This window comes from Oncorhynchus mykiss, chromosome 21, assembly GCF_013265735.2.
Source record: "Oncorhynchus mykiss isolate Arlee chromosome 21, USDA_OmykA_1.1, whole genome shotgun sequence".
NCBI lineage: Eukaryota > Metazoa > Chordata > Actinopteri > Salmoniformes > Salmonidae > Oncorhynchus > Oncorhynchus mykiss.
The window spans coordinates 14,205,485-14,219,118 of NC_048585.1; the positions used below are offsets into that span (position 1 = coordinate 14,205,485).

The following is a 13,634-nucleotide window of genomic DNA, read 5'->3' on the forward strand; positions in this document are numbered from 1 at the left end:
GAGCTGAGCCCCTCCATGGAAAGACTTTATTACAAACGTAACAGAGCCGAGCCCCTCCATGGAAAGACTTTATTACAAACGTAACAGAGCCGAGCCCCTCCATGGAAAGACTTTATTACAAACGTAACAGAGCCGAGCCCCTCCATGGAAAGACTTTATTACAAACGTAACAGAGCCGAGCCCCTCCATGGAAAGACTTTATTACAAACGTAACAGAGCCGAGCCCCTCCATGGAAAGACTTTATTACAAACGTAACAGAGCCGAGCCCCTCCATGGAAAGACTTTATTACAAACGTAACAGAGCCGAGCCCATCCATGGAAAGACTTTATTACAAACGTAACAGAGCCGAGCCCCTCCATGGAAAGAATTTATTACAAACGTAACAGAGCCGAGCCCCTCCATGGAAAGACTTTATTACAAACGTAACAGAGCCGAGCCCCTCCATGGAAAGACTTTATTACAAACGTAACAGAGCCGAGCCCCTCCATGGAAATACTTTATTACAAACGTAACAGAGCCGAGACCCTATTCAGTCTGCCTTACGCTTTGTGAATGTAATATGTGTATTCAGTCTGCCTTTGTGAATGTAATGTGTGTATTCAGTCTGCCTTATGCTTTGTGAATGTAATATGTGTATTCAGTCTGCCTTTGTGAATGTAATGTGTATTCAGTCTGCCTTTGTGAATGTAATGTGTATTCAGTCTGCCTTTGTTTATGTAATATGTGTATTCAGTCTGCCTTACGCTTTGTGAATGTAATATGTGTATTCAGTCTGCCTTTGTGAATGTAATATTTGTATTCAGTCTGCCTTTGTGAATGTAATGTGTATTCAGTCTGCCTTTGTGAATGTAATATGTGTATTCAGTCTGCCTTACGCTTTGTGAATGTAATATGTGTATTCAGTCTGCCTTTGTGAATGTAATATGTATTCAGTCTGCCTTTGTGAATGTACTATGTGTATTCAGTCTGCCTTTGTGAATGTAATATGTGTATTCAGTCTGCCTTTGTGAATGTAATATGTGTATTCAGTCTGCCTTTGTGAATGTAATATGTGATTCAGTCTGCCTTTGTGAATGTACTATGTGTATTCAGTCTGCCTTTGTGAATGTACTATGTGTATTCAGTCTGCCTTTGTGAATGTAATATGTGTATTCAGTCTGCCTTTGTGAATGTAATGTGTGTATTCAGTCTGACTTTGTGAATGTACTATGTGTATTCAGTCTGCCTTTGTGAATGTAATATGTGTATTCAGTCTGCCTTTGTGAATGTAATATGTGTATTCAGTCTGCCTTATGCTTTGTGAATGTAATATGTGTATTCAGTCTGCCTTATGCTTTGTGAATGTAATATGTGTATTCAGTCTGCCTTATGCTTTGTGAATGTAATATGTGTATTCAGTCTGCCTTATGCTTTGTGAATGTAATATGTGTATTCAGTCTGCCTTTGTGAATGTAATATGTGTATTCAGTCTGCCTTTGTGAATGTACTATGTGTATTCAGTCTGCCTTTGTGAATGTAATATGTGTATTCAGTCTGCCTTTGTGAATGTAACATGTGTATTCAGTCTGCCTTTGTGAATGTAATATGTGATTCAGTCTGCCTTTGTGAATGTAATATGTGATTCAGTCTGCCTTTGTGAATGTAATATGTGTATTCAGTCTGCCTTATGCTTTGTGAATGTAATATGTGTATTCAGTCTGCCTTATGCTTTGTGAATGTACTATGTGTATTCAGTCTGCCTTACGCTTTGTGAATGTAATATGTGTATTCAGTCTGCCTTATGCTTTGTGAATGTAATATGTGTATTCAGTCTGCCTTTGTGAATGTAATATGTGTATTCAGTCTGCCTTATGCTTTGTGAATGTAATATGTGTATTCAGTCTGCCTTTGTGAATGTAATATGTGTATTCAGTCTGCCTTACGCTTTGTGAATGTAATATGTGTATTCAGTCTGCCTTATGCTTTGTGAATGTAATATGTGTATTCAGTCTGCCTTTGTGAATGTAATATGTGTATTCAGTCTGCCTTTGTGAATGTACTATGTGTATTCAGTCTGCCTCATGCTTTGTGAATGTAATATGTGTATTCAGTCTGCCTTATGCTTTGTGAATGTAATATGTGTATTCAGTCTGCCTTACGCTTTGTGAATGTAATATGTGTATTCAGTCTGCCTTATGCTTTGTGAATGTAATATGTGTATTCAGTCTGCCTTTGTGAATGTAATATGTGTATTCAGTCTGCCTTTGTGAATGTAATATGTGTATTCAGTCTGCCTTTGTGAATGTAATATGTGTATTCAGTCTGCCTTTGTGAATGTAATATGTGTATTCAGTCTGTCTTTGTGAATGTAATATGTGTATTCAGTCTGCCTTTGTGAATGTAATATGTGTATTCAGTCTGCCTTTGTGAATGTAATATGTGTATTCAGTCTGCCTTTGTGAATGTAATATGTGTATTCAGTCTGCCTTTGTGAATGTAATATGTGTATTCAGTCTGCCTTTGTGAATGTAATATGTGTATTCAGTCTGCCTTCGTGAATGTACTATGTGTATTCAGTCTGCCTTTGTGAATGTAATATGTGTATTCAGTCTGCCTTACGCTTTGTGAATGTAATATGTGTATTCAGTCTGACTTTGTGAATGTACTATGTGTATTCAGTCTGCCTTTGTGAATGTAATATGTGTATTCAGTCTGCCTTACGCTTTGTGAATGTAATATGTGTATTCAGTCTGCCTTATGCTTTGTGAATGTACTATGTGTATTCAGTCTGCCTTTGTGAATGTAATATGTGTATTCAGTCTGCCTTACGCTTTGTGAATGTAATATGTGTATTCAGTCTGCCTTATGCTTTGTGAATGTAATATGTGTATTCAGTCTGCCTTATGCTTTGTGAATGTAATATGTGTATTCAGTCTGCCTTTGTGAATGTAATATGTGTATTCAGTCTGCCTTACGCTTTGTGAATGTAATATGTGTATTCAGTCTGCCTTACGCTTTGTGAATGTAATATGTGTATTCAGTCTGCCTTATGCTTTGTGAATGTACTATGTGTATTCAGTCTGCCTTTGTGAATGTAATATGTGTATTCAGTCTGCCTTACGCTTTGTGAATGTAATATGTGTATTCAGTCTGCCTTATGCTTTGTGAATGTAATATGTGTATTCAGTCTGCCTTATGCTTTGTGAATGTAATATGTGTATTCAGTCTGCCTTTGTGAATGTAATATGTGTATTCAGTCTGCCTTACGCTTTGTGAATGTAATATGTGTATTCAGTCTGCCTTTGTGAATGTAATATGTGTATTCAGTCTGCCTTTGTGAATGTAATATGTGTATTCAGTCTGCCTTTGTGAATGTAATATGTGTATTCAGTCTGCCTTACGCTTTGTGAATGTAATATGTGTATTCAGTCTGCCTTTGTGAATGTAATATGTGTATTCAGTCTGCCTTTGTGAATGTAATATGTGTATTCAGTCTGCCTTACGCTTTGTGAATGTAATATGTGTATTCAGTCTGACTTTGTGAATGTAATATGTGTATTCAGTCTGCCTTTGTGAATGTAATATGTGTATTCAGTCTGCCTTACGCTTTGTGAATGTAATATGTGTATTCAGTCTGCCTTATGCTTTGTGAATGTAATATGTGTATTCAGTCTGACTTTGTGAATGTAATATGTGATTCAGTCTGCCTTTGTGAATGTAATGTGTGTATTCAGTCTGACTTTGTGAATGTACTATGTGTATTCAGTCTGCCTTTGTGAATGTAATATGTGTATTCAGTCTGCCTTTGTGAATGTAATATGTGTATTCAGTCTGCCTTACGCTTTGTGAATGTAATATGTGTATTCAGTCTGCCTTATGCTTTGTGAATGTAATATGTGTATTCAGTCTGACTTTGTGAATGTAATATGTGTATTCAGTCTGCCTTATGCTTTGTGAATGTAATATGTGTATTCAGTCTGACTTTGTGAATGTACTATGTGTATTCAGTCTGCCTTTGTGAATGTAATATGTGTATTCAGTCTGCCTTACCCTTTATGAATGTAATATGTGTATTCAGTCTGACTTTGTGAATGTAATATGTGTATTCAGTCTGCCTTTGTGAATGTACTATGTGTATTCAGTCTGCCTTACGCTTTGTGAATGTAATATGTGTATTCAGTCTGCCTTATGCTTTGTGAATGTAATATGTGTATTCAGTCTGCCTTTGTGAATGTAATATGTGTATTCAGTCTGCCTTATGCTTTGTGAATGTAATATGTGTATTCAGTCTGCCTTTGTGAATGTAATATGTGTATTCAGTCTGCCTTACGCTTTGTGAATGTAATATGTGTATTCAGTCTGCCTTATGCTTTGTGAATGTAATATGTGTATTCAGTCTGCCTTTGTGAATGTAATATGTGTATTCAGTCTGCCTTTGTGAATGTACTATGTGTATTCAGTCTGCCTCATGCTTTGTGAATGTAATATGTGTATTCAGTCTGCCTTATGCTTTGTGAATGTAATATGTGTATTCAGTCTGCCTTACGCTTTGTGAATGTAATATGTGTATTCAGTCTGCCTTATGCTTTGTGAATGTAATATGTGTATTCAGTCTGCCTTTGTGAATGTAATATGTGTATTCAGTCTGCCTTTGTGAATGTAATATGTGTATTCAGTCTGCCTTTGTGAATGTAATATGTGTATTCAGTCTGCCTTTGTGAATGTAATATGTGTATTCAGTCTGCCTTTGTGAATGTAATATGTGTATTCAGTCTGCCTTTGTGAATGTAATATGTGTATTCAGTCTGCCTTTGTGAATGTAATATGTGTATTCAGTCTGCCTTTGTGAATGTAATATGTGTATTCAGTCTGCCTTTGTGAATGTAATATGTGTATTCAGTCTGCCTTTGTGAATGTAATATGTGTATTCAGTCTGCCTTTGTGAATGTAATATGTGTATTCAGTCTGCCTTTGTGAATGTAATATGTGTATTCAGTCTGTCTTTGTGAATGTAATATGTGTATTCAGTCTGCCTTTGTGAATGTAATATGTGTATTCAGTCTGCCTTTGTGAATGTAATATGTGTATTCAGTCTGCCTTTGTGAATGTAATATGTGTATTCAGTCTGCCTTTGTGAATGTAATATGTGTATTCAGTCTGCCTTTGTGAATGTAATATGTGTATTCAGTCTGCCTTCGTGAATGTACTATGTGTATTCAGTCTGCCTTTGTGAATGTAATATGTGTATTCAGTCTGCCTTACGCTTTGTGAATGTAATATGTGTATTCAGTCTGACTTTGTGAATGTACTATGTGTATTCAGTCTGCCTTTGTGAATGTAATATGTGTATTCAGTCTGCCTTACGCTTTGTGAATGTAATATGTGTATTCAGTCTGCCTTATGCTTTGTGAATGTACTATGTGTATTCAGTCTGCCTTTGTGAATGTAATATGTGTATTCAGTCTGCCTTACGCTTTGTGAATGTAATATGTGTATTCAGTCTGCCTTATGCTTTGTGAATGTAATATGTGTATTCAGTCTGCCTTATGCTTTGTGAATGTAATATGTGTATTCAGTCTGCCTTTGTGAATGTAATATGTGTATTCAGTCTGCCTTACGCTTTGTGAATGTAATATGTGTATTCAGTCTGCCTTACGCTTTGTGAATGTAATATGTGTATTCAGTCTGCCTTATGCTTTGTGAATGTACTATGTGTATTCAGTCTGCCTTTGTGAATGTAATATGTGTATTCAGTCTGCCTTACGCTTTGTGAATGTAATATGTGTATTCAGTCTGCCTTATGCTTTGTGAATGTAATATGTGTATTCAGTCTGCCTTATGCTTTGTGAATGTAATATGTGTATTCAGTCTGCCTTTGTGAATGTAATATGTGTATTCAGTCTGCCTTACGCTTTGTGAATGTAATATGTGTATTCAGTCTGCCTTTGTGAATGTAATATGTGTATTCAGTCTGCCTTTGTGAATGTAATATGTGTATTCAGTCTGCCTTTGTGAATGTAATATGTGTATTCAGTCTGCCTTACGCTTTGTGAATGTAATATGTGTATTCAGTCTGCCTTTGTGAATGTAATATGTGTATTCAGTCTGCCTTTGTGAATGTAATATGTGTATTCAGTCTGCCTTACGCTTTGTGAATGTAATATGTGTATTCAGTCTGACTTTGTGAATGTAATATGTGTATTCAGTCTGCCTTTGTGAATGTAATATGTGTATTCAGTCTGCCTTACGCTTTGTGAATGTAATATGTGTATTCAGTCTGCCTTATGCTTTGTGAATGTAATATGTGTATTCAGTCTGACTTTGTGAATGTAATATGTGATTCAGTCTGCCTTTGTGAATGTAATGTGTGTATTCAGTCTGACTTTGTGAATGTACTATGTGTATTCAGTCTGCCTTTGTGAATGTAATATGTGTATTCAGTCTGCCTTTGTGAATGTAATATGTGTATTCAGTCTGCCTTACGCTTTGTGAATGTAATATGTGTATTCAGTCTGCCTTATGCTTTGTGAATGTAATATGTGTATTCAGTCTGACTTTGTGAATGTAATATGTGTATTCAGTCTGCCTTATGCTTTGTGAATGTAATATGTGTATTCAGTCTGACTTTGTGAATGTACTATGTGTATTCAGTCTGCCTTTGTGAATGTAATATGTGTATTCAGTCTGCCTTACCCTTTATGAATGTAATATGTGTATTCAGTCTGACTTTGTGAATGTAATATGTGTATTCAGTCTGCCTTTGTGAATGTACTATGTGTATTCAGTCTGCCTTACGCTTTGTGAATGTAATATGTGTATTCAGTCTGCCTTATGCTTTGTGAATGTAATATGTGTATTCAGTCTGCCTTTGTGAATGTAATATGTGTATTCAGTCTGCCTTATGCTTTGTGAATGTAATATGTGTATTCAGTCTGCCTTTGTGAATGTAATATGTGTATTCAGTCTGCCTTACGCTTTGTGAATGTAATATGTGTATTCAGTCTGCCTTATGCTTTGTGAATGTAATATGTGTATTCAGTCTGCCTTTGTGAATGTAATATGTGTATTCAGTCTGCCTTTGTGAATGTACTATGTGTATTCAGTCTGCCTCATGCTTTGTGAATGTAATATGTGTATTCAGTCTGCCTTATGCTTTGTGAATGTAATATGTGTATTCAGTCTGCCTTACGCTTTGTGAATGTAATATGTGTATTCAGTCTGCCTTATGCTTTGTGAATGTAATATGTGTATTCAGTCTGCCTTTGTGAATGTAATATGTGTATTCAGTCTGCCTTTGTGAATGTAATATGTGTATTCAGTCTGCCTTTGTGAATGTAATATGTGTATTCAGTCTGCCTTTGTGAATGTAATATGTGTATTCAGTCTGCCTTTGTGAATGTAATATGTGTATTCAGTCTGCCTTTGTGAATGTAATATGTGTATTCAGTCTGCCTTTGTGAATGTAATATGTGTATTCAGTCTGCCTTTGTGAATGTAATATGTGTATTCAGTCTGCCTTTGTGAATGTAATATGTGTATTCAGTCTGCCTTTGTGAATGTAATATGTGTATTCAGTCTGCCTTCGTGAATGTACTATGTGTATTCAGTCTGCCTTTGTGAATGTAATATGTGTATTCAGTCTGCCTTACGCTTTGTGAATGTAATATGTGTATTCAGTCTGACTTTGTGAATGTACTATGTGTATTCAGTCTGCCTTTGTGAATGTAATATGTGTATTCAGTCTGCCTTACGCTTTGTGAATGTAATATGTGTATTCAGTCTGCCTTATGCTTTGTGAATGTACTATGTGTATTCAGTCTGCCTTTGTGAATGTAATATGTGTATTCAGTCTGCCTTACGCTTTGTGAATGTAATATGTGTATTCAGTCTGCCTTATGCTTTGTGAATGTAATATGTGTATTCAGTCTGCCTTATGCTTTGTGAATGTAATATGTGTATTCAGTCTGCCTTTGTGAATGTAATATGTGTATTCAGTCTGCCTTACGCTTTGTGAATGTAATATGTGTATTCAGTCTGCCTTACGCTTTGTGAATGTAATATGTGTATTCAGTCTGCCTTATGCTTTGTGAATGTACTATGTGTATTCAGTCTGCCTTTGTGAATGTAATATGTGTATTCAGTCTGCCTTACGCTTTGTGAATGTAATATGTGTATTCAGTCTGCCTTATGCTTTGTGAATGTAATATGTGTATTCAGTCTGCCTTATGCTTTGTGAATGTAATATGTGTATTCAGTCTGCCTTTGTGAATGTAATATGTGTATTCAGTCTGCCTTACGCTTTGTGAATGTAATATGTGTATTCAGTCTGCCTTTGTGAATGTAATATGTGTATTCAGTCTGCCTTTGTGAATGTAATATGTGTATTCAGTCTGCCTTTGTGAATGTAATATGTGTATTCAGTCTGCCTTACGCTTTGTGAATGTAATATGTGTATTCAGTCTGCCTTTGTGAATGTAATATGTGTATTCAGTCTGCCTTTGTGAATGTAATATGTGTATTCAGTCTGCCTTACGCTTTGTGAATGTAATATGTGTATTCAGTCTGACTTTGTGAATGTAATATGTGTATTCAGTCTGCCTTTGTGAATGTAATATGTGTATTCAGTCTGCCTTACGCTTTGTGAATGTAATATGTGTACTCAGTCTGCCTTATGCTTTGTGAATGTAATATGTGTATTCAGTCTGACTTTGTGAATGTAATATGTGATTCAGTCTGCCTTTGTGAATGTAATGTGTGTATTCAGTCTGACTTTGTGAATGTACTATGTGTATTCAGTCTGCCTTTGTGAATGTAATATGTGTATTCAGTCTGCCTTTGTGAATGTAATATGTGTATTCAGTCTGCCTTACGCTTTGTGAATGTAATATGTGTATTCAGTCTGCCTTATGCTTTGTGAATGTAATATGTGTATTCAGTCTGCCTTATGCTTTGTGAATGTAATATGTGTATTCAGTCTGACTTTGTGAATGTAATATGTGTATTCAGTCTGCCTTATGCTTTGTGAATGTAATATGTGTATTCAGTCTGACTTTGTGAATGTACTATGTGTATTCAGTCTGCCTTTGTGAATGTAATATGTGTATTCAGTCTGCCTTACCCTTTATGAATGTAATATGTGTATTCAGTCTGACTTTGTGAATGTAATATGTGTATTCAGTCTGCCTTTGTGAATGTACTATGTGTATTCAGTCTGCCTTATGCTTTGTGAATGTACTATGTGTATTCAGTCTGCCTTATGCTTTGTGAATGTAATATGTGTAATCAGTCTGCCTTACGCTTTGTGAATGTAATATGTGTATTCAGTCTGCCTTACGCTTTGTGAATGTACTATGTGTATTCAGTCTGCCTTATGCTTTGTGAATGTAATATGTGTATTCAGTCTGCCTTACGCTTTGTGAATGTAATATGTGTATTCAGTCTGACTTTGTGAATGTAATATGTGTATTCAGTCTGCCTTTGTGAATGTAATATGTGTATTCAGTCTGCCTTACGCTTTGTGAATGTAATATGTGTATTCAGTCTGCCTTATGCTTTGTGAATGTAATATGTGTATTCAGTCTGCCTTATGCTTTGTGAATGTAATATGTGTATTCAGTCTGCCTTTGTGAATGTAATATGTGTATTCAGTCTGCCTTACGCTTTGTGAATGTAATATGTGTATTCAGTCTGCCTTACGCTTTGTGAATGTAATATGTGTATTCAGTCTGCCTTATGCTTTGTGAATGTACTATGTGTATTCAGTCTGCCTTTGTGAATGTAATATGTGTATTCAGTCTGCCTTACGCTTTGTGAATGTAATATGTGTATTCAGTCTGCCTTATGCTTTGTGAATGTAATATGTGTATTCAGTCTGCCTTATGCTTTGTGAATGTAATATGTGTATTCAGTCTGCCTTTGTGAATGTAATATGTGTATTCAGTCTGCCTTACGCTTTGTGAATGTAATATGTGTATTCAGTCTGCCTTTGTGAATGTAATATGTGTATTCAGTCTGCCTTTGTGAATGTAATATGTGTATTCAGTCTGCCTTTGTGAATGTAATATGTGTATTCAGTCTGCCTTACGCTTTGTGAATGTAATATGTGTATTCAGTCTGACTTTGTCAATGTAATATGTGTATTCAGTCTGCCTTTGTGAATGTAATATGTGTATTCAGTCTGCCTTATGCTTTGTGAATGTAATATGTGTATTCAGTCTGCCTTATGCTCTGTGAATGTAATATGTGTATTCAGTCTGCCTTTGTGATTGTAATATGTGTATTCAGTCTGACTTTGTGAATGTACTATGTGTATTCAGTCTGCCTTTGTGAATGTAATATGTGTATTCAGTCTGACTTTGTGAATGTACTATGTGTATTCAGTCTGCCTTACGCTTTGTGAATGTAATATGTGTATTCAGTCTGCCTTTGTGAATGTAATATGTGTATTCAGTATGCCTTTGTGAATGTAATATGTGTATTCAGTCTGCCTTTGTGAATGTAATATGTGTATTCAGTCTGCCTTATGCTTTGTGAATGTACTATGTGTATTCAGTCTGCCTTATGCTTTGTGAATGTAATATGTGTATTCAGTCTGACTTTGTGAATGTAATATGTGTATTCAGTCTGCCTTTGTGAATGTACTATGTGTATTCAGTCTGCCTTATGCTTTGTGAATGTACTATGTGTATTCAGTCTGCCTTATGCTTTGTGAATGTACTATGTGTATTCAGTCTGCCTTATGCTTTGTGAATGTACTATGTGTATTCAGTCTGCCTTACGCTTTATGAATGTAATATGTGTATTCAGTCTGACTTTGTGAATGTAATATGTGTATTCAGTCTGCCTTTGTGAATGTACTATGTGTATTCAGTCTGCCTTATGCTTTGTGAATGTACTATGTGTATTCAGTCTGCCTTATGCTTTGTGAATGTAATATGTGTATTCAGTCTGCCTTACGCTTTGTGAATGTAATATGTGTATTCAGTCTGCCTTACGCTTTGTGAATGTAATATGTGTATTCAGTCTGCCTTTGTGAATGTACTATGTGTATTCAGTCTGCCTTATGCTTTGTGAATGTAATATGTGTATTCAGTCTGCCTTATGCTTTGTGGATGTAATATGTGTATTCAGTCTGCCTTATGCTTTTTGAATGTAATATGTGTATTCAGTCTGCCTTACGCTTTGTGAATGTAATATGTGTATTCAGTCTGACTTTGTGAATGTAATATGTGTATTCAGTCTGCCTTTGTGAATGTACTATGTGTATTCAGTCTGCCTTATGCTTTGTGAATGTAATATGTGTATTCAGTCTGCCTTTGTGAATGTAATATGTGTATTCAGTCTGCCTTACGCTTTGTGAATGTAATATGTGTATTCAGTCTGCCTTACGCTTTGTGAATGTAATATGTGTATTCAGTATGCCTTTGTGAATGTAATATGTGTATTCAGTCTGCCTTTGTGAATGTAATATGTGTATTCAGTCTGCCTTTGTGAATGTAATATGTGTATTCAGTCTGCCTTACGCTTTATGAATGTAATATGTGTATTCAGTCTGCCTTTGTGAATGTAATATGTGTATTCAGTCTGCCTTTGTGAATGTAATATGTGTATTCAGTCTGCCTTATGCTTTGTGAATGTAATATGTGTATTCAGTCTGCCTTTGTGAATGTAATATGTGATTCAGTCTGCCTTTGTGAATGTAATGTGTGTATTCAGTCTGCCTTTGTGATTGTAATATGTGTATTCAGTCTGCCTTTGTGAATGTAATGTGTGTATTCAGTCTGACTTACGCTTCGGCATAGTTACAAACAAATATGGCTCCCTCTTTATCAGAAAACAAAGTCCTGTCGACGCCATTTGGGCATATTTGGACGGCGCAACCAACCTTGTAGCTCGTCGCCCAAACAACCTGGGAATGCAAGCAAGCATACAGTCGGCAAAGATGATGAAATATTGAGTTATACCAATGTTTTTTACAATAGGTCAAATAGTGGGTGCTTATATTTGTTCTGTTTCACACATGTACAAGTGTGCAACCTGTGTGTTGTGAAACAGGTGTTTTTTGCATATCCCATGCTCCCTGAGACAGCTTCGGAGAGTGTGGTCAAGGCCAGGGATCAGCTGTTATTGACGGTGCCCCTGGTGCAATTAGGGTTAAGTGCCGTGCTCAACGACAGATCAGTAAATGTTTCACCTAGTTGGCTCGGGGATTTGAACTAGCAACCTTTTGGTTATTGGCCCAACACTAAAACTGCATTTTGTCGTTTTGATGGTTTTTAGCAGTGATGCTGTTTTATTCAGTAGAGGACACGTACCTGTGTGTAGTGGCCACACATTTTCCCTGGTCTACACGCATTGCTTTGGTATGAGTAATCGTTCACTTCTTTGACCCATAAATCCATGGCCCGCATGACGAAGAACGTGGAGGGCGGGTATCCTGCCCAGATGTTCTCTCCCACGGAGGAGAAGACAGGGTGGACCCGTCTGACCTCTTTCAGGTAGATGTTGTGCTGGAAATCACAGTGTCTTGCCCAGGCCCTTGCAGTGATGGCCAAGCCCTCATCCCACGTCTTGAAGGAAAAAAAGCAACCAAATTAGTGAGTGTCTAAAAAAATGACAGTATCTGTGATATGAAACTGATTACACGCCTCTATGGATCTGATTGGCTTGTCCTCCTTTCATTCTACCATTGTTTTACAGGGCTCTACAGTGCGACCATTAACTTGCCTATGCGGCTACATATTTTGTCTTTGACCTGGAAAATGTAGGATTCTAGCTTTATTACTTTACCTCAAATGTTTCATTGTGCTCCTACATTTCTTTGTGTGCCTACAGTTTTCAACTTAGGCGTTACACGTTCTTGTAAAAAAGGACAGTGTAGAGCCCTGTCTTATTCAACTATAGCTTACTCACAAGGCAATGTTTATATGCATTGTTGTTGCTTTAGGAAGCGTTTAAGCACTATTCACGTATTGCATATTCGTAATTGTCACTTTTCCAACTGCAAAAGCAAATCCAATTCTGAATCATTTACATGGAAGCAGTATTAGCTATATTATGGTATTACTGAGTTTTGACTTGGGAATACAGTGTTGCATGCTCTCATTTTTTAAACCTTTATTTAACTAGGCAAGTCAGTTAAGAACAAATTCTTATTTTCAATGACGGCCTTGGAACAGTGGGTTAACTGCCTGTTCAGGGGCAGAGCGACAGATTTGTACCTTGTCAGTTCCGGTTACTAGTCCAACGCTCTAACCAGTAGGCTACCCTGCCACCCCGTCTCTTTGTCTCACTGCTTACCATGTAGAGCATATTTCTGGCCGGTGGATTCACAGAGGATCGGTTGGCGTTGTGTATCCTCACGCAGTCGTCGATGAACTTCTTATCGGTGATGCCAGGAAATGGGTTGTACTCTGAGGACTCGATATTAGGGACAGATGAGCCCAGGAAAATCACAGCCCACAGCAATCCTTGCAGCAGTAGCTGCCCCATGCTTCAGGTACAGAGGATTGAACCAAGACAGGTCACAAACGTCTCACATCACATCTCCTTTCTCGGTAAAGCAGCTTGTTTCAAACAGGAACTGAGACGTCTGCATATTTTACTGCTGGATGGTGAGGAGGAAGGAAGTCGATGTGAAATGCTGTGTACTAG

General features: G+C 36.8%; 1 protein-coding gene across 1 annotated transcript in view; it reads right to left on the bottom strand.

Moving 5' to 3' along the window:
- The window catches only part of LOC110499779 (cytidine monophosphate-N-acetylneuraminic acid hydroxylase-like), a 47,182-nt gene extending 33,548 nt beyond the window's left edge, over nt 1-13,634 (bottom strand). The window contains exons 1-2 of the mRNA XM_036957020.1: nt 13,281-13,634; nt 12,296-12,550 (exon numbers count right to left, since the gene is read on the bottom strand). Of these exons, the coding sequence (XP_036812915.1) occupies nt 12,296-12,550; nt 13,281-13,472 (447 nt within the window). The 5' untranslated portion in view covers nt 13,473-13,634. The remainder of the gene's footprint in view (nt 1-12,295; nt 12,551-13,280) is intronic.